At 36.1% G+C, this 19,885-nt stretch overlaps 1 protein-coding gene across 3 annotated transcripts; it reads right to left on the bottom strand.

Annotated features, from left to right (window-relative positions):
- Window positions 1–1,228: 1,228 nt before the first annotated feature.
- LOC134755501 (synaptic vesicle glycoprotein 2B-like) lies at window positions 1,229–13,337 on the bottom strand. Of its 3 annotated transcripts, none has more exons than XM_063692061.1 (10): window positions 13,319–13,337; window positions 6,427–6,645; window positions 5,634–5,796; window positions 4,861–5,042; window positions 4,483–4,667; window positions 3,953–4,113; window positions 3,684–3,861; window positions 3,093–3,367; window positions 2,766–2,893; window positions 1,229–1,344 (listed from the first exon to the last, which is right to left on the bottom strand). In XM_063692061.1, exons 1-10 carry the CDS (start codon window positions 13,323–13,325, stop codon window positions 1,277–1,279), a joined length of 1,566 nt encoding a protein of 521 aa, XP_063548131.1. In that variant the 5' UTR covers window positions 13,326–13,337; the 3' UTR covers window positions 1,229–1,276. The 3 variants fall into 3 exon arrangements, with proteins under 3 accessions (XP_063548131.1, XP_063548130.1, XP_063548127.1); XM_063692060.1 differs by lacking the exon at window positions 13,319–13,337 and adding an exon at window positions 8,417–8,571; XM_063692057.1 differs by lacking the exon at window positions 13,319–13,337 and adding an exon at window positions 8,417–8,545 and having other exon boundaries at window positions 6,427–6,651.
- Window positions 13,338–19,885: the final 6,548 nt, after the last annotated feature.

Here is a 19,885-nt window from a genome sequence, read left to right as displayed (position 1 = left end):
ATCTCCATATGATGATGATGATGATGGAGCTCAGTAGCGTTTTGAATTCCTTTGGTTCCAGATAGCCGGTTCCAAAGTACTTCATTCTTTGTCTGTCGAGGGCGTGACATTCATACCTAGTAGTTATTATGATACCGAAAAATTGATCATTGGCCAGTTATCTAATTAATCTAATTATATATGTACTTTTCAAATTGAATCAAGACCTAAAATACACCGCAGGCCAAAAGTATGGAAACAAGCTTGTATTTCAATAGAAAAGTGTAATCTTTTAAGCGATGGATTTTATGCTACTCATTGACAATTTGGTAAAAATAATAATAGAACATTTTAAAAATAAATTACTCTGGCTGTGATAGTTGCCAATTCAACATTTTGTCATGTAATTAAAGGGTAGGTATAATTATGTAACTTTCTCCTGCTTTATTTTTTTAGCTTTTTGACAATATTTTAGGATGTTTTAATATTAAGCGTGTATTTTTAATCTTTTAGGTTTGCTTATGTAAGTCTTAGTTTACAAATATATACAACAAAGATAGAAACATGAGATATTAAAGAAAACAACGTTGTTTCCATACTTTTGGTCTGGGGTGTACTTCTTACCTTGGAATGTCGACTTGAAAGTGATATTTCACTAGTGAATAGCCACCAGAATTAGGTTGGCTGCCCGTGACTATTAGTAACTAGCTCTGGGAATTGGGTACAGCTCAATGAACAACATCATTTCGGCAAGCAAGACCCAATCAATTCTGGCGTTGACTGACCTACAGAAAGGTTCGTTACGGATAATATTAACTGCGATATTTTCACAGTGTGACTGAATCCGATAAGTTTGATTTATTAATTTGTGTGCTCTATTATTGTAGTGAAACAAGCAATTATAACTTACTGATTTGTAAAAAAACCATTTTACTGCTTTTCATTTTCAGTTGACGATGAATACGATGATTGTCTGTTGAGTTAATGTTTATGCTAACTATTGGCTTTTAATGATAAGGTAAGATTATTTTTAAGGCAAAATACTTAGCAACTGAATATCATTTAAAAAAACTTTTTTTAGGCGTCTGTTTGTTTCTAAATAAATATTGGAAGTAAAATTTGACATAACTCTTGTGACACCGCACTGTTCATCAAGCTGGTTAAAATAGAGACTATGGATTATCATGAACTCTGCAATAAATCAACATAACTTTATCGAGTTTTATGAAGTGTGAAGTGTACTTAATAAATAAAAAAAATAGATACTTGTTCTGTCTTTCATTTATTATCTAGGTTTTTATTTGTCTCCGGCTGCACTATTTTCTTTCTTTGGGTTCGGAAAAAAGTAAACCAAGCCAGCAACACCTGCAATGACAGAATAAAATTTCAGTTGGTTCCCAAATGATGTGGATTGTAACAGCGTGTATATTCGGGCAGTGATGTCACAAGCAAAACAAATAAGGTAAAATGGATTATCGAATATTAAGTAGCCGATTAGCCTACGAATATTAACATAATTATAATGAATTATTACTAAAAACTAAATTTCATAAAAAATAATACAGAACGATAAGCTGGGTTCTATTAGAATTATTTCTTTAAATAATTGAAACAATAATTTAACTGATAAAAATAATTTGTTAACATTTCAAGCGATAGATAATAATCAGGGCCTGACTGAGTGACCGCCCTAGGCTGACTATGTATATCCGCCCCCCGCTTGTTTCAACTCAGAGCCGCCGCCGCGCCCCCTTGCGCGCCCCCTTGGTCCTTCCGCCCTAGGCTTTAGCCTTATTAGCCTGTGGGTGAATCAGGCCCTGATAATAATGGATGTCTATAAAAATGTAAATGTAATGTAATTTAGTTGTCTACCTTCTGTATTTTTTAAGGAAGTTACAAAGAGGACAACCAGCCTTGGTAAGGTTTGGATTGTTCCCCGTTCGCTAATGAAGTGAAAATTAATTGGTTTTAATTTTCATCAAAGGTTTAATATTTGTAATTGTGTAGAGTCTGTGCGGAAAGAAGAGTCGTAGGGTTTGAGGGCGTGCCAGTGCTATTTTAAGGTTTTTGCTATGCTGACAAAACTGACACGTAATTATAGTACGACACTAGAGATCATGATACTTCGTTCCGGTTTTTTTGCCACGGCTTACTAAAGGGAGCCTGTTGTCGGCTCGTCAACCCAATCCTCTGAATTAGCGCAGACACTAGTTTTCTTCTACCTAAAGTTTAAAACACTTGTTTTTATGTCTCAGATACATAAAAAATGCGCCAAATAAGTTCGCGTTCAAAAAATCCTAACGTGCTTTCTATGCTAGCGGAAAGAAAGTTTCTTAGTGTATTTTTATTAGTTTCATAATGAGTCTCGTCGTTATTTATATATATATTATATATAGTATATATGTATATTATATTTGTATATATGTGATTATATGTTATTTTTATTTTATTTTTGCTGTTGTATTTGTAGCACCGCCCACAATTTCTCTGCTTAGCCTTAAGGTTGACTGGTAGAGAATGCCTTATGGCATTAAGTCCGCCTTTTGTACTGTAAGGTTTTCTTTTGTGCAATAAAGATTAAATAAATAAATAAATAAATAAAGTGACGAGTCTTCTCTTTCCGCACAGACTATAACTTGATTTGAGATTTTAATAACATCGGCACTTTGAACTTTTTTAGCAATTTTACGTGAAATCAAATGTGAAAGAATGCAAAAAAGTTTATTTGAAACGAGGTAAAAAGAAAATATTAATAATTTATAAAAAAATGTTTTTAATGTACTTACATAGTGTTATAATGGATAAAGTCATGAACGGAAACATACAGCCTCCTTCTAGCATCACAGGGAATAAAACGCTTCCCACTAGAGATCCTACTCTTCCCAACATTATTATTAACGTCAACGCCAGTGCCCTGTGAATACAAAACAATATGGGACAATGAGTCAGGGTCCTTTATTGATTACAGTTTTATATAAAAAACATTGTTTATTTTTTATGTGGGTACGATTATAACCAATCTTCTGGAACCAAACCTTACTACAATCAAAAGAAGAAGCTTCTACAATAGTTACGATTCGTAAATGCATCTCTATAATTTGGCTTATACGTACCTTACAGTAGTAGGAACCGATCTCATAAGTACAGTATTTTGTAGACTCAGTGCACATTGCATCAATGCACACGTGGCAGCTAGCAGTATGCCAATTGATATTGAGGAACTCGTCCAGTAAAGGGATGCTGAGCAAGTCGCACAGGCTATAAACAAGACGAACATTAGGAGCTTCTGGCCAACGAAGTCCACCAGAGCAGTGCTGATGAGGATTAAAGCCAGAGAAAGGAATCCGAGAATTATCCCGTTGATGTACGTATCAGCACCTGCGGTGTGCTGTGGAAAAAAAAGATGACAATTCTCAAACGAATATTTAACAAAATGTAGACACCAAATTATTGAAACATACATTTATTATAATGACCAAACCTTAAAAATAATACTGTGTACGATAAATAAAATAACCGTCACGAATCGTAACTGGCTCAAATATCCCCATCACACTGGAAGCGTTATCGCGCTGAATGGCCAATGGGCAATGAGATCTGTTGGACCCGGTACGATCCGGACCTAGGATCGTACCCCTGTATATACTATTTATATGATACCAAATATTTTTTATTATTATACAATTTTACAAAAATCCACTTACAGGTACACATATATCTGATATGCTATTGTTCGCCGCAGCCAGTGACACATTGTTAGCCAGCTCGCTCGTGTAGCCGTCGATCATGACGCAGAAACGGTCAGTTTCACCGCCATGCTTGCTCTGGTGATTTTCTATAATTGTGGAAATTTGAGGGAACCAAAGCCTTAGCGAGGAATACCTGTACACGAAAAAAATTTGGTATAAAAACTGAAATCTTTAGTTGTGGCTCAATTTTATGATGTAGTTTTATGATCGTTTCTTAAACTTACGCAAATAAATTAACAAATGTCGAGATTGCAAATAACATAAGTATAAAGATTAACGGTCTCATAAACAACTCCTTTGATTGAAGTAGTGCGTTGGTCAATTGTTTCTTTATGCTGATGTTTTCTGGAGTATAGTGCACGCCAGAAGCGTTAAACGATGTAATCTGTAAAACACGAATATTTATGTTTATGGGTACAAATAGGCAGAAATAGAAGGCTCGAAAGGGATCCCTCTGTAACCAGTGCTCATTTTATGTTTTACCAATATTTTTGTTTTTATACGGCAGTTATCTAACAGACTCGAGTAAAATTCAGTGATTCTACTACATCTAGTTAATATCGTTGATTTTAAAGTATAATTTAAGATAAAATACATGTTGCTAAAACTCTGATAATTATAATTCATAAGCAAAAATGTAGCATCTACTGCTGAATGCAGAACTAAATAGGTTGTCTAATTTGTCACTTAATAACAATTGTAAGGTAGGTAATGTATTTAAAAAAAAACGCGTAAGAAGCGTAAAAATACTTACGGGAAAAGAGTCTTTTGGCTGCCCACTGTTTTCGTGATACATTCTTTTGATGACTTCCAGAGCTTCTGACTCTTTACCTAGTGTAAGAAGAAATTTAGGGCTTTCTGGCAAATGAATATACAATAACATTGCTATGAAACTCGTGATAGCGGTTGAGTAAAGATAAATATTCCATGGGTGGAATTCTGAAAAAAAAAAGATAAAATGTGAGTACAAAATACATTTATTTACTTTTTGACATTTTCAATTATTCACCTATTTTTGTGTTGGTAAAGTGTGTGTGTACTGTGTATCTATGTGTGTGTGCATGCCTGCGTGTATGGGTGCGTTCGTGCGTGTGTGTTTGTGTATGTTACAAAATCATTGATCACATCTTACCAAGGTATCCTTTAATAATGATAAAGTCCCATGGATTCGTTAGTATTCCCCAGGCTACTAATGCACAAAGGATGAGCGATGAGGACATAAAAGAAGAGTACACTAATAATACTCTGTCTCTTACGCCTTTGTGGGTGAACTCTGTCACCATGACGGCTGTTGCGCTGAATGTGAAGCTTAAACTAGAAGATTATAAAGGATAGTGAGAATCGGTCGGACACATAGAAACAGAGGGCCAACGGTGAAAAACAAAAATTGAAATTCCGTTTTACTCGGTAGGCCCTCTGAGAACACGAGAATGGACGTACTCATACACGCATTCATAACTTTATAATTATGTTACCAAATTGTCTTAGGTACCTACAAGGAGTGGTATTCGAGATTCAAAATTTTGTCTTTACTTTCAAAATAAAAAAATATTTTTTTTTAGTATTACCTATATTCAATGATGCTTTAATTAATATTTACTTTATGCAGACTACATTACTATAAAATCGACTATGTGAACTGCTAGCTGCACTAAAAATGAAAGATATATTGGCCGATTGCGTATTGAGTCTTTCTAGTAGGTATTGCATGCTGGCTGATAGATGCTACTACTGATATTTACTATTAGTCTTAATCTACTATACATATCACAAAAATTAAGAAATGAAAAAATTATAAACAAGTCAAATGTTCAAGTTTGAAAAGTAAAATCGGTGCTTGGATTCTTAAGCACCAAGTCACAGGGATATATTTAAAGTACACTAAAATAGACGTCCAATACTCACAATATGCCATCTAGAAGTTTCCCAAGCAATAACATCCAGTATGATTGACTCGTGCCCTCTAGAAGCGCACACGCCAAAATCCCGGCGTGCCCCCAAATTAGAAACATTTTTCGTCCGAGTGCGTCGGTTACGAACCCGGTAAACGGGCCTGCCACTACTTGCCCTGGAAAAAGTAACAAGTATATGAAATAATTACAAATCACCTTACCCCAATTCTCCAAGTATGTAGAATTAGTAATATTTATTATGTAAGGAGTCCTTAATCAAATATGAATAGTCACAAAAACCCGCCGCGAAAAAGACACCATGCGATCAAGTTACGCTCTCAATTGAAGATGACATTTTGAAATAACATAAAACTTGGAATAAACATTTAAAAGATCTAGATGTTTGTTGTTGTGTGTATGCACCCACAGAGGTGGGCTAAACTACATGGTGGCTACATGGTCGGCCTAAGAGGAGATGGCGGGACGACCTGGACGCGTTTCTCAGAAACTGGACATATGCTGCAGGTAATCGGGAGGATTGGAAGTCTAGGGGGAGGCCTTTGCCGAGCAGTGGGACACTTTATAGGCTCGTTAAATGTTTGGTATTAGTTTTTGTTGCTAATTCAATTTGTAATACAAAGAATAGCAAGAGAAGCGAGAAGAACGAATGTTTGTGATAAAAACACAATTAAATTCCCTAACCGCGATTCGAACTTGAGACCTCCATCTTCGTAGGCAGGGTCTGGGGTGTTTTAATCTTCATGGATAACAAGACAGGAGCATTTATTAATGCATAAAATACTTACCAAAAAATGGCATGGCATTCAATAGGCCCTTCTGCATTATACTCATATTGAGATCACATTCTGCGCTGGAGAGGATGTATGAAGATGTCGTGGTCACACTCGTGAAGGAGAACACAGACATGAGAGTCGCGAACATTAGTTTGTAGTTGAAATAGCCAAATTTGCTATACTCCAGGGCTTCTTCCAATATGTGCATGGGCGTTTTCGTGGCTTCATTTTCTGGAACTAAATATCATAATTTCATAAATATAAATAACTAGGTATTTTAACTCACTCTCAGAACTCAGTGAATTAACTCGTTTTAGACATAAGTGTTTTGCGATTACGTACACTTTTGATGACATTGACGATACAGTGGCTAGTCGTATTAATTTCAAAGTCTAAACAGTCTAAAGAGTTGCTACCTCAATCTTCACGGAAGAACGAACGATGATAAATAAGTAAACTTATGTAAAGGGAGTACACAGCTTTATCTACATGTTTACGAGTATGTAGAGCATTTATGTAAGTAGTATGTTGCCGCGGGGCTTAAGTAAATGCCATGACGCTACGCCGTTTTGCCCATCGTTTTTTCGCACGACTGCCCAAAGAAAGGAGTATATTGTTTTTCAGCGTTTATGTTTGTATGTAAGAGTTTTGAATGATTCACGGTTAGTTTCACTAGAGTTATTTTGACCGGGATATAGACCGTGATTACCTTTTGTATTATTTGTGTATTTGTATAATACAATAAGTAATCACGGTCTATATCCCGGTCAAAATAAGTTTGCATGTAAGTTCTTTATTCGACCATAAGTTCTGAATGATGTATCATTAGACTCCTTACGTTATCCCGACTATCTAGAGTGACAGGCTATCTATCTATTCGCATTTTGGATCCTACAAAAAAAAGTAGGCTGTATCAGGGACACAGCCGCAATGGTTTATGTAAAACGTGTCGAGGGCAGCCATGGAAAAGACCGAAGTATCTATTATCTTAAACGCGAAGGCCGAGCTCCTCGTAGGTCCGAAGGGACGAAGCGTCCAGGAGAGGCGCCGCTACGCGCGAGTTGTGGTGGTAGGTTATTGATCAAACACAGAACTATAGTACAAGTGTCTAAATGCGAAGGCCGAAGGCCAAGCTACGGCGCGTAGAGCCGAAGGCCCGCAGAGTCTGACAAGTGCGCGTTTCTCGCAACTTCCTCAAGCATCTTAATTGCGAAGGCCGAAGGCCAAGCTACGGAAGGTTAGCAATCAAACACAGAATAATAGTAGGTACATTTTTAGCTCAAAATTAGCCCCATCTATACTCATTACTTCATTATATATTAAATCATGATGTACGTAATTAAATGTATGTACACATACGTTTTGTTAACTTTTTGCGATCCTTATCAACATGTAAAATCAACACGTATTAGGTACCTAAGACAATGCATGCAATCGCTGTACCGCCTAGGTGCGATATTGCACCGCGAATACTGTCATGTCAGCTTCTAACACTTCTGCAAAATCATAGGTGGGTACTTACTAGGTACGAGTTGTATTTTGCTCCAATAGAAATGTGTTAAGACACACCTGTATTGGACACAAAATCAGCTCAAATCAAAATACTTATACACTATAGTTAGCTTTTAAATCGTTATTGATAACCGTGTCTCAATATTTTTGTGATAATTACAGTACCTAGTTAAGGTGTAATTTTTATTTAATAGAGATATTTAATATGTTTCATTGCTTTAATGGGCCATGATTAACCATGTCCATAAATATGGCTTAATTGTAATCATTTAATACAAAAACAAAAGAAAAACAATAAATCGAATTTGTAGGTTATTATCACGTTTTTATGATTTATAATTCTCTGCAGGCCTAGCACATAGACTACCCGTCTTTTACTAACTGTATGAATTAAAGGGGGACGGGTAGTCTATCTCGCGGCGAGATACTGTCGCGCCAATCATGTGCTAGCCCGGCTGCTAGTGCAAAGCAGGCATATGATGTCACTCACCTTTATTATTAATCTCAATGTCTCCCTTCATTATTTACCTATGCAAATGTATAACTACAATCACAAACTGAAGCACCGGTTACACCGAGTAAACAAAGTTATTTTATTAAATTCTAGATCTAGAAGTTCGCTTTTTACGCTAAATATTATTTCACAGTCACACATTACTTCGTAAGTAAACGGAAAAAGTGTCTCCCGTACTGTAATCGTCGTGTAGTTTTGTATCATTTTATCACAACACTTTAATTATAATTAAATCATAAGTAAACACTGTTGTATGTTTATACACAGATACACACATTGTTCATGTGATAATAAGTAACGATCGTCACAGATACACCTACTATTTAAATAGGTATTCCCATTGTTAAAGATGTAACATTTTATTATTTAATATAATTCGTTTCGATGATGGATATTATATTTTCATATTTGATATGACTTTATTAAGGTTTATACGTAATATACCTATAAAATATAGGTACTTATGTTATGGTAAAAAATATATATATTATATACTTATGTTATGGTAACAGTATATAACCCTTAATAGTACATTATTGCAGAGGCCGGGAAAGTGCAATTCGTGGATGAGTTTCGATTTTATCGGACGACGCGTAGCGAAGTCCGACAAAGAAGACGAATCCACGAATTGCTATTCCTGCCGAGGCATATACAGTGCTTTTCTCCAAAAATGCGAGGAAATAGGGTAAAATAATCATTAAATCGAACCTTCACATCAAAAACATCAAAACTACTTTTTTTTTAAGTTAAAGGCACAACTTATTCTGCCATTCAATATAATCGTGCAATATAAGCTGTACGAACACGGATAATTAAAAAAAGCGGCATATTTAAAAAATGTAGACGTGAAGCGTTATGTCCGTTATGTCCCATAGAAAATCGGAATTTCGCGCCTTTTCCTACTGACAAAGTTGTTTGACAGACTATAATCTTTGATTTTATTAAGCAACTTTTGCACGATCATACACGATGAACTTGTAAGAACGAGACATGTAAGATAGTATATCTTGCTATCTCACTCCATCCTATAGCTTGAAATGATAGCTGATTGGGTCTACTATAATAATTGGCTGTTAGAGTTTTTCTTAGTGGATGCATATTTTTAAAAAGTAAAAAACAATACAGTAATAATCTCCATGAGTAATAAGTTGTTACTGTAGTGTTTTTTTACTTCCCGTCCGGTAGAAAAGGACAGAATGTTTTTTTTTTTAATTTGAGTTTGACAATAAAGAAGAACTTCCCGTACTATTTTTGCTACAATAAGGTGAACATTTCCGAGCATATTGGAGAAAAAGCGATTTCCCTACTTAGAACAAATATTAACTGAAATAAATTTCATAATTCTAGACCATTTATACTGAGGAGCTTTGTAAAAACTAGTTAGGGCCAAGAAAAATATTAATTAAAACTAACCATAGCAAGGTACGTTTTAGGGTTCCGTACCCAAAGGGTACCCTATTACTAAGACTCCTCTGTCCGTCTGTCTGTCTGTCTGTCTGTCTGTCTGTCCGTCTGTCCGTCTGTCCGTCTGTCCGTCTGTCCGTCTGTCCGTCTGTCTGTCTGTCTGTCTGTCCGTCTGTCTGTCTGTCACCAGGCTGTATCTCATGATCCGTGAAAGCTAGAGTTGAAATTAACACAGATGATGTATTATTATTTTAAAAAATTGCATTTATTATATCGGCACTGTTATTTATCAAGTGATTGTTAATGACCTCTACATAGCTCAACTTTACTATACTTTACTATAGTCTGTTATTTGCAATGCAAGAAACAAATCAGCGTTGAATTTTATTCCCTATGGGCAGTACTACTTTATAGTTACTTAAAAAAGACCCACATTAAAATTTTACTATTATTGTTTTTCTAATACGAAAACACATAAACATTATTTGTTTTACAAGAGGGCAAAGTTGTTGTTTTTCTCGTGCTAATAATTTGATACCCGGGCAAGTGAAAGGTTACACAATTGAGCGTAGCTAGTTGTTCGAAATCTTGAGCGTTGCGAGACTTGCGAGGGTTTCAATGCACGAGGATTAAAATAACTTTGCCCCCAAGTGAGACAAAATAGTTTGCAAATCAAATCCAAATTAGCCGCGATAGCTAAAGACGCCGGTTTGAATCCGGCCTTCACCACTGGAGGGCTTCGTCACTTTTTCTTGACATCTATTACAGTTTATAATTTTTCATTTTTTTTAAATTCTCTTTGGCACATTGCTCTACCAGCCAACATGAAAAAACAACTCAAAACTTACGTCAGATTACTTTGCGACTCTTGTGGATAAAATGCAACTTTTTCATCAGGGTTTGTGGCTGATGTGTGGTGGAAAAACATATTCCAGGTTCAAACAGATTTTTCATATCACTAAGATATAGTTTATTTTTAGATTGAACTAATATAAATTTCCTCATAAAAGTACCAAATCATATGGCAGTTTTTAAAATCATACAAAAATACTTACTATCTATAGTTAGTGATAATCAAACATGTATAAAATTATTCACCGATTTTGAAACTAACGAATAACGTTAAACAGTTACGAAGTTTTGTGAAGGGCGCAGCACTAGTAAGGTCACACGTCAACAATCTTGACCATGGAGACTATATAAAGGAGCCAAATCTCTATGTATGAAAAGTGTCCATCAAAAAACAGTAATTAGGCGGCGCCACCATACACCGAAATACTACCAAAAACAACCTACGTAATTTGGTCGGGTTATTAGTTGCCTTATATGGCTTATGTCCCAGAGCCTAACTAGCGCCTTTGGAGAGATTAGGAACTATTATTTACAGCTGAAAGCGGTCACTTTTGCAACAATTCTGCCATAAGAGATGTGCATCCTTTCTATACCATCCATAATCTTGACGAAATCACGATAGCGCCGTGGTCGAAAAAGTTTACATGACATTTAAAGGAATATCCCTACTAACCCCTACTAATATTAGAAATGCGAAAGTAATTCTGTCTGTTTGCTTGTCTGCTACCTCTCCACGCTTAAACCACTGATTTGGTTGATAATCATTTTGTATGGAGATAGTTTCAGGACCCGGAAAGGGCATACGATTGTTTTTTTATTAATCAACATATTATAACATCATCCTGCCGGACGAAGCCGCGGGCAAAAATCTAGTTTAATTATAACGTACTGTGCACGGGTATTTAGGTACTTACCCTAAAATTACAAGAGTAGGTACAAATACAAATAACTTTATCAAAACATAACACGTTAAAAGAGGAAATTTGTCTTCTTGAGAATCAGAGTATCAATATAGGCATAAAATCAAGAGATAAGTGAAGTCTTTATGCATAGTCATGCTCATTTACAAAAGTCGTAACCTTCTTATCTGTCAAATATAAACGGAAAAGTATACTCTTGTACAAGTTTAGAGGAACGCAAAAAAAAGGTTTAATTACTGAATTACTTCACCTAAAGTAATTTAAAAACTAGTAATTAAACTATTTTTTGCATTGCTCTAAATTAATCCATGAGTGTATTATTGTGTACAATACACTCAGAAATTCGACCATAATTTTTATTACTATTTGGTCTAATGTAAATTTAACGAATGTAACTAAATATCTATACTGGCTTTTAAACTTTTTATTTGGAATAAAAAAATGATAATTTATGATTACTAAGTATAAAGGTTACATTTCAGTATAGTATGAAAGAATTAGTTCCAGTGAAATTCCGCAACATGGCTCTTGATCATATATTCCTAGTCAGGCCTTATCTATCTTATCTTATCTGTTATCTTCAATGTAGTTTATACCATTTTCAATTAGAACAGTGTTTCATTTATTTTGTATCGATATATTTAAAACTAAATAAATTCAACCATGTTTTCTTCACTACTGATTTCAAATTCAGAGCATTTTTTTTGTTTGGTGGACCCAAAGAGGAAAAATAAGCTGTTGACGTTACCGCATTGCTGTCACAATTGGAACGTTTAACTCCTCCACTCAGTGACATAGACTGTCTCCTGCTGCTGCAATGCTGTTGTATAGCTATGCATGTATTTACAACCAGAATGTTCTTAAGTAAATATATATAGGTTGTATTGTTATCTTTACGACCACTTTGCAACGCTCTATTACTAAACGAGTAACTTACAGTATATTTTTTATCGGTTATTAACATTATTTATTGTTATAATAAAGACCACTTTCTCTTATAAACTGAAATAGATAACATTCACTAAAGAAAAAGTGACCAAGTCCACCGGTGACCGGGTACCGCCGTGGCCGGGTGGTCTAGTGGTCAGGACGTTAGCCGCGTAAGCTGAGGACGCGGGTTCGATTGCCGCCTCGGCCACCGGTGGACTTGGTCACTTTTTCTTTAATGTATGTTATCTATTTCAGTTTATAATTTATATAAAAATATATATCATTTGTAATGATTTAATTCCAATTTTTTTCTTAAACAACATATTTCTTGTCATTTTTGACACTTTAGACGCAGATTTAGGTTATGTTTTTACCCAACTACTTAATAAATCGGTTGTTTTACCTGAAAAGTTTCTAAAATGCACATAGCGGAATTGGCAATCTTATCGACGGTATAAAAAAAAACTACTTAAAAAACACAAATCAAAAATATTTCCTAAAATAATTTGATTTGTTCCCTAGTTGCACTTTCTCTTAGTTGGTAGTGTCTCTGCAACGTAGGACATGCGTAGGTTATTATTTAATTGGTTCATGAGATACTCGTTGTTATAAATGTTATAATACACACATCAGCTGCTATTGTCTAGAATAAATATAATATAAACTTTTAACACCCATTTTTTTCAACCAATAACGTGAGGTATAAAATAAGAAAAAAAATACAGGATTGGATTTTTAAATAAGAGCCGTTCAGGTCTTAACTATAATTTACCTGACATCCTTTTATTCCATTAAAAATGATCACAAACAAGTTTTAAAAGTTCTTTGAACTGTATAAACACTGTATCCTTATTAATTTATCAATTGTAAAATAAATTATTATTTAGAAATATAAACTTTATTTTAAAAAAAACCACCGCGATTTTATAAAAAGGTTGAACGAGATTACTAAAGCAAAGCTGAGAGAGAACTGAACATGCGTCCGGTTTAAAAACATTCTTGCGTACATAGTTTTAATTGATAATGTTCAATTGTTCATTAATAGACCGTGGCAATTAAAACGTTCTTGACATTGGTTCAAATTTGATGGTTCTGCGTCCTTGATAAAAATTGTAGAATTTTAATATGTTAAAAGTAGGTAATTTAATACAAAACGTACATTACGTACTCATTGATAATCAGCGTAATAATAACCGCAGATTGACCTCGAGCTATAAGATATAGAATTTTGTAACGTTTTTGACGTCAGAACTCGCACTTATCTTTGAAGCTGTGACGACCTGTCTGGCTTAGTGGGTATTGACCCTGCCTATGAAGCCGATGGACCCGGGTTCAAATCCCGGTAAGGGCATTTATTTGTGTAATGAGCACAAATATTTGTTTCAAGTGTGGAAGTATCATTTCAACTTCATCAAGTTCATTTTAATTTTGGCTTTAAATAAGTTGGTTTTACAAGATTTACCTACACTTGAACTTATAACTAACTAGCGACCCGCCCCGGCTTCATAGGTAAACCTTAATAAATTATACACCTTCCTCAAGTATAATATACTTGTATGTACCTATGTTGCATGCTTGCGTAAATGCGTAGGTAATTCTCAATGCGTGCACTTTTTAACCGCCTTAATTTAATTATACTTTTTATCCGTCTTTTTGTTAAGCAATTATTATGAATAAGAGCCAGTTAACGTCAAAACAAGAGATAAACTAAACTCTACCATTACTCTTGTAGTTTCATTGCGGTCATCAGTTTATATTTAGATAAACGACGTAGGTTAACCAAAACAGTGGTAGCCTTAGGAAGCGATTTGATTTATAACTTATAAAGGTATATGATGAGGGGTGTGAGGGGTCCAAATTCCATCTTACGGACCCCAAGCCAACCTCCCCTGCTCGTGGTCACCCTGCTGAATAACGAACGAGGCTCTGGCGACCCACCAACCCGCACTGGACCAGCGTGGTGGGCTAACGGTCCAAATCCCCCTTATGATGTACAACTCCCCGTCACGGCCCCGAGTGCCCGGCAAAAGGGGTGCTAAGAATCCCCGGGCGGAGATTTCCCACAAAACTAATTTACCAACCCATGCAGGAAAAACGGACTCCGAGACGCTTCATGTTTTAACCTACAACGTCCGCACTTTGATGAAGGAGGACCGCCTCATTGAATTGGAACACGCCTTGAAAGAGATTAAGTGGGACGTTGTAGGGCTATCAGAGGTTCGACGAAAGGGCGAACAAACCGTGGAACGTGAAGACAATGTATTCTACCACTTCGGAACAGCCGGCGGACTGTACGGGGTAGGTTTTCTCGTCAAAAAGAAGTGGAAGGATAACATTGTCGAGTTCTTGGGCTATTCCGATAGGGTGGCTGTGTTGAAATTAAGCATATCTGAAAGTCACACCTTAACACTTATTCAGACATACGCTCCAACATCTTCGCACAGCGATGATGAGGTAGAAGAATATTATGATCTCTTGAACAAAGCTTGCGATGAGAACCGAGGAACATGGACCGTGATCCTCGGTGATTTCAACGCTAAAGTCGGAGTAAGGACCGAATTGGATAATGCTGACATACTTGGACCACATGGCCTTGGCAGCAGAAACGATCGCGGCGCTCGCCTTATTCAATTCGCCTTTGGACAAAGCATGAGTATCAGTAATACCTTCTTTCCTAAAAGACCACAGCGACGTTGGACCTGGGTCTCGCCAAATGGGCTCATCAAAAACGAAATAGACCATGTCCTCACATCTAATAAATTTCGAATAAAGGATGTATCAACTATAAACAAGATCAAATTTAGTTCCGACCATAGACCACTGCGAGCCAAGATTCAATTCAATATAAAACTTCATCGCAAACAGCTTTTTATTAAAAAGATAAAACGCTTAAATAAAGACACACTGCTATCAAATCACGATCTCTTTAACTTAGAATTAAAAAACAGTTTTGATATACTCGACAAAGGCAACTTAGATAAAGATGCACAAAATCAATACAATACCATCATAACCAGTATAAAAACTGCCAGCAGTAAAATAAAACAAAGTAGAAAGAACAATAACAAACTCACTAAAGACACAGTAAAGTTAATTGAGGACCGGGAAAATACTAAACATGACAGAAAACAATACAACATTTTAGACAGACTAGTGAAAAGAAGCATAAGACGAGATATACGAAATTTTAACACGAGACTTGTCGAAATAGCCTTAAAAACCCATACATCTCTCCGAACGGCAAAAGAAGGTATAAATAAAGAAAGACCGTGGATTACAAGCCTTCGAAACGAAAATGGGAAAAAATGTAGTAGCAGGGACCAAATCACAGAAATTGCTACATCATTTTATAAATCTTTATACTCTTCCGACTCTTTATTTTCAATACAAAACGGTAACTCTAGCCCAAATAACATTCCCCCTATAACAGGTTCCGAAGTAAACGCCGCTCTCAAGAGCATGAAGTACCTGAAAAGCCCTGGAGTAGATGGCGTTACAACCGAAGCATTAAAGATGGGAAAGAAAACTTTGTTACCTCATTTAACAAAACTATTTAACTCCATTATTTGCACTGGCAAGGTCCCTACAAAATTTTGCCATTCCGATATCGTACTTCTGCATAAAAAAGGAGACAAATCAGACATAAATAACTATCGTCCCATTAGTCTGATATCCCATTTATATAAATTATTTATTAAAATAATAGAAAATAGAATTGCCCCACTGCTGGACGAACACCAGCCACCCGAACAAGCCGGATTTCGACCTAGCTTCTCCACCACTGACCATCTCCACACTCTTAATCAAATAATAGAAAAATCCAACGAGTTCAGTGTCCCTCTGTACCTTGCTTTTGTTGATTATAGCAAAGCATTCGACAGCGTCAAACATTCCGCTATATTTTCCGCCATGCAGAATCAAGGTATAGATCCGGCATATGTTGAGCTCGTTGGAACTATTTACAATAATAGCACAGCTAGCATTAAATTGCACGCACCCGGTCCCGTATTCAGCATAGCGAAAGGCGTCAAACAGGGCGACCCGCTATCTCCAAAATTGTTCACCAGTTGTCTCTAAGAGATATTTCAAAAGCTGGCGGTCTCATGGGAGACGATGGGCATTGAAGTTGGCGGCAAGAGGTTAACAAACCTGCGCTTTGCTGACGACATAGTCCTCTTCTCCCACACGTCATCACATCTGCAACAAATGCTGCAAGACCTCAGCACGGCGAGCCTTGAGGTTGGACTTACAATGAATAGAGCGAAAACTCAGTTGATGACCAATCAAGCTAAACATAGCATAGTAGTAGATGGGCAGGATATACAATATGTCGACGAGTACGTTTACTTGGGCCAGATAGCATCCTTCGAGAACAGGCGGTCTATCGAAATCGATAGACGTATCGAGAACGCCTGGAAGAGCTTCTGGTCCATGAAAGCGCTAATGAAGGGTGACCTTCCCTTGTGTCTTAAGCGCAAACTCCTTGACATGTGCATCCTGCCCATCCTAACTTACGGTGCACAAACTTGGTCATTAACTGAGGCCCTAAAATCGAAACTCAAGGTTTGCCAGCGAGCTATGGAGCGTAGTATATTAGGTGTTCGTAGAACTGATCGAATCAGAAACACGGAACTACGCTCCAGAACTAGAGTTGCAGATGTAGGCGTCAAGACCGCTAAGCTTAAGTGGGACTGGGCGGGACATGTCTGTCGCATGCACCCGGAAAGATGGGCCAAAATGGTTACTGAGTGGGACCCACGGAGCACCATAGACGGTGCAGGCCGGGGTTCAGGCAGACCAAAAAGGAGATGGCGGGACGACTTGGACGCATTCTGCCCCAAATGGTGGGAAAATGACGATGACAGGGTCGAGTGGAGAAAACGAGGGGAGGCCTTTGCCCAGCAGTGGGACACCAAAATTGGCTAATAAAAAAAAAAAAAAAAAGGTATATGATATACACATATTAATTTATTTACAGCTAGTAGTTAACAGTGATTCGATAGTAATGAAGTGTGCATAAAGTATTAATTTTGCTCTTTTTAGGGTTCCGTACTCAAAGGGTAAAAACGGGACCCTATTACTAAGACTCCGCTATCCGTCTGTCAGTCAACAGGCTGTATCTCATGAACCGTGATAGCTAGACGGTTGAAATTTTCACAGATGATGTATTTCTGTTGCCGCTATAACAACAAATACTAAAAAGTACGGAATTCTCAGTGGGCGAGTCCGACTCGCACTTGGCCGGTTTGTTTTATTATTACTGACGGTGCCACTTTGGATTTTCTTAGGGTTTCCTATTCCTACAGTGTCAGTTTGATGTGATATTTTTGCGACATCCTGTATATCCATTTTGACTAAGTAGTATTACAAGACTATTTTTTGCTATGGGCTATCGTTTACGAGTTATTCACGAAAAAAAAAAAACGACAGCAAATTATAAGTAACTTTCCAACTTTAATATATTTTGAAATATTGATCCTAGCGAAAAAGTGTGCTGATTCTTTTTTATAGAAAATGTTTGAACAGAAGCTTTGAACACGTGTTCAAAGATGAACACGTGTTTTTTTTTTTCATTTCGGTGATAACAAAACACGTGCTCATTATTTTATGTTCTCAAATATAATATTAAACCAGTAATTAACTAGCAATTTGCTTGAACAAAACTCTACAGAATTTAGAGGGTTTGGTAACTTTTCAGAACTTTGGAGGACAATTTCTCCCAAGAGGTTGAAATTGGGCACCTAAAAAAAATAGGTGTCTGTTATTTTGGACAACTCTCTAATATAGGTATATCAAAATAATTCAAATAAGTGGCTATATAAACAAATTAATAGGTAATAATAACATGGTTCGCGATAGGCCCTCAGTTAACTGCCGAACGGATAATGTTAATGAGTTGAAGATGAAGTTGAAGCAACCTATAATAGTTTGGGTCACCCAACATGACATGTCACTAAAACAACGTTTTAACTGTTATACTTCTAAACCCAGCATTTAGCATATAGTTTAACTTCGTATTTTTAGTGAAGTGAACTTTTTTATAAAGGGGCCCCCTGACTATCAGTCCGCCGGACGATATCGGCCTGTCAGTTGTTCGGAACTGTCAAATTTTTGTTCTAACTGACAGGCCGATATCGTCCGGCGGACTGATAGTCAGTGGGCCCCTTAAGTCTTATTAAATTTACCTATTTAATCATTATTTTAATTGTAAAGTAATGATCAATACTTAGATATTCACCTAAGATAATAATAAAAATGAGAGTTCGTAAAAACAGAAGTTACAATACACAAGTACTCGTAGTTACAATACACACATCAGCTGCTAGTTTTTTAGACCACGATAAAAAATTTTTTTACATGTAATTGAAGTAATCTTTATTTCTTCATAATCTTTAATCAATTGACTTTAGAAAATAAAACAAACAAATAATTATTTCTCTTGACATCAACTTGAAAAAAAATGTATAAAAAACAATTGCAATTGTCCATCTTTCCCGAGGTATCCGGGAGTATTACTTAACTCTTCATTTTAGCATAGAGTAACATATACTAGAGCGGTACTGTCATAGAAAATTTTGTAACCCCAGTAAATTCACTGCCATCTGTCGACACACTTTAAAACTAAAAATGAAGATTTATAAAAATACGATAAAATGTATTTAAATATGGATAAATGTTTTTTTTTTTGCATTAATTATTTTTATGATTTTGACCCATTTTCTTTCACTAATATGCGTTAAAATTGTTAAATAACAAACGAAACCGTCAACGCCATCTATACGACAGTAGGCCAAAGCTAGTAGCGCCCTCTGAACGAGAATCAAATTTTCTTGATTTTCGAGGTACGTTTTTTCCTTAGACTGTATCCATCTATTACGGAGTTATATCTATCTTTGATTTTAGTATACGTTTAGTTGAAGTATCAGAACTCTTATAACACAAACAAATACGTCTTCTAACTATAAAAATACTATATAGTTTTGCAGTGTCTATTTTGGAAAAACATAGTTGCGCGGATTTATAACGGGCTGTAAATGGTTTGAATGATATAACTATAGCAAAGCTGAGAGAGGAGTCAGTTCGATTCGAAAACATTCTTGCGTGTATAGTTTCAATTGAGAATGTTCATTAATATAGAACGTAATAATTAAAATGTTCTTGACATTGGTTCAAATATGATGGATCTGCGTCCCTACAAACTATTAGTTCTAATGACATTAATTTTATTATGTATTTTAAGTATAATAGTTCCTTAATGAATAGGCCTCTCTTTAGAATCCAAGATAGTTCGAGAAACGCAAATATGTCCCTCCTATAATATGTCTCTCCCCGGTCCTAA

This window comes from Cydia strobilella, chromosome 1 (genome assembly GCF_947568885.1).
Source record: "Cydia strobilella chromosome 1, ilCydStro3.1, whole genome shotgun sequence".
NCBI classification, from domain to species: domain Eukaryota; kingdom Metazoa; phylum Arthropoda; class Insecta; order Lepidoptera; family Tortricidae; genus Cydia; species Cydia strobilella.
The sequence above is the reverse complement of the archived record's forward strand: the minus strand, read 5'-3'. Positions and strand labels throughout refer to the sequence as shown.

Coding starts and splice junctions, on each gene's coding strand:
- LOC134755501 (XM_063692057.1), bottom strand. CDS start 8,447: ATGAAGGGAGACATTGAGATTAATAATAAAG. Junction 4,114..4,482: donor AGCCAAAAGACTCTTTTCCC/GTAAGTATTTTT, acceptor CGTGTTTTACAG/ATTACATCGTTTAACGCTTC. Junction 3,862..3,952: donor ACATTTGTTAATTTATTTGC/GTAAGTTTAAGA, acceptor TTTCGTGTACAG/GTATTCCTCGCTAAGGCTTT.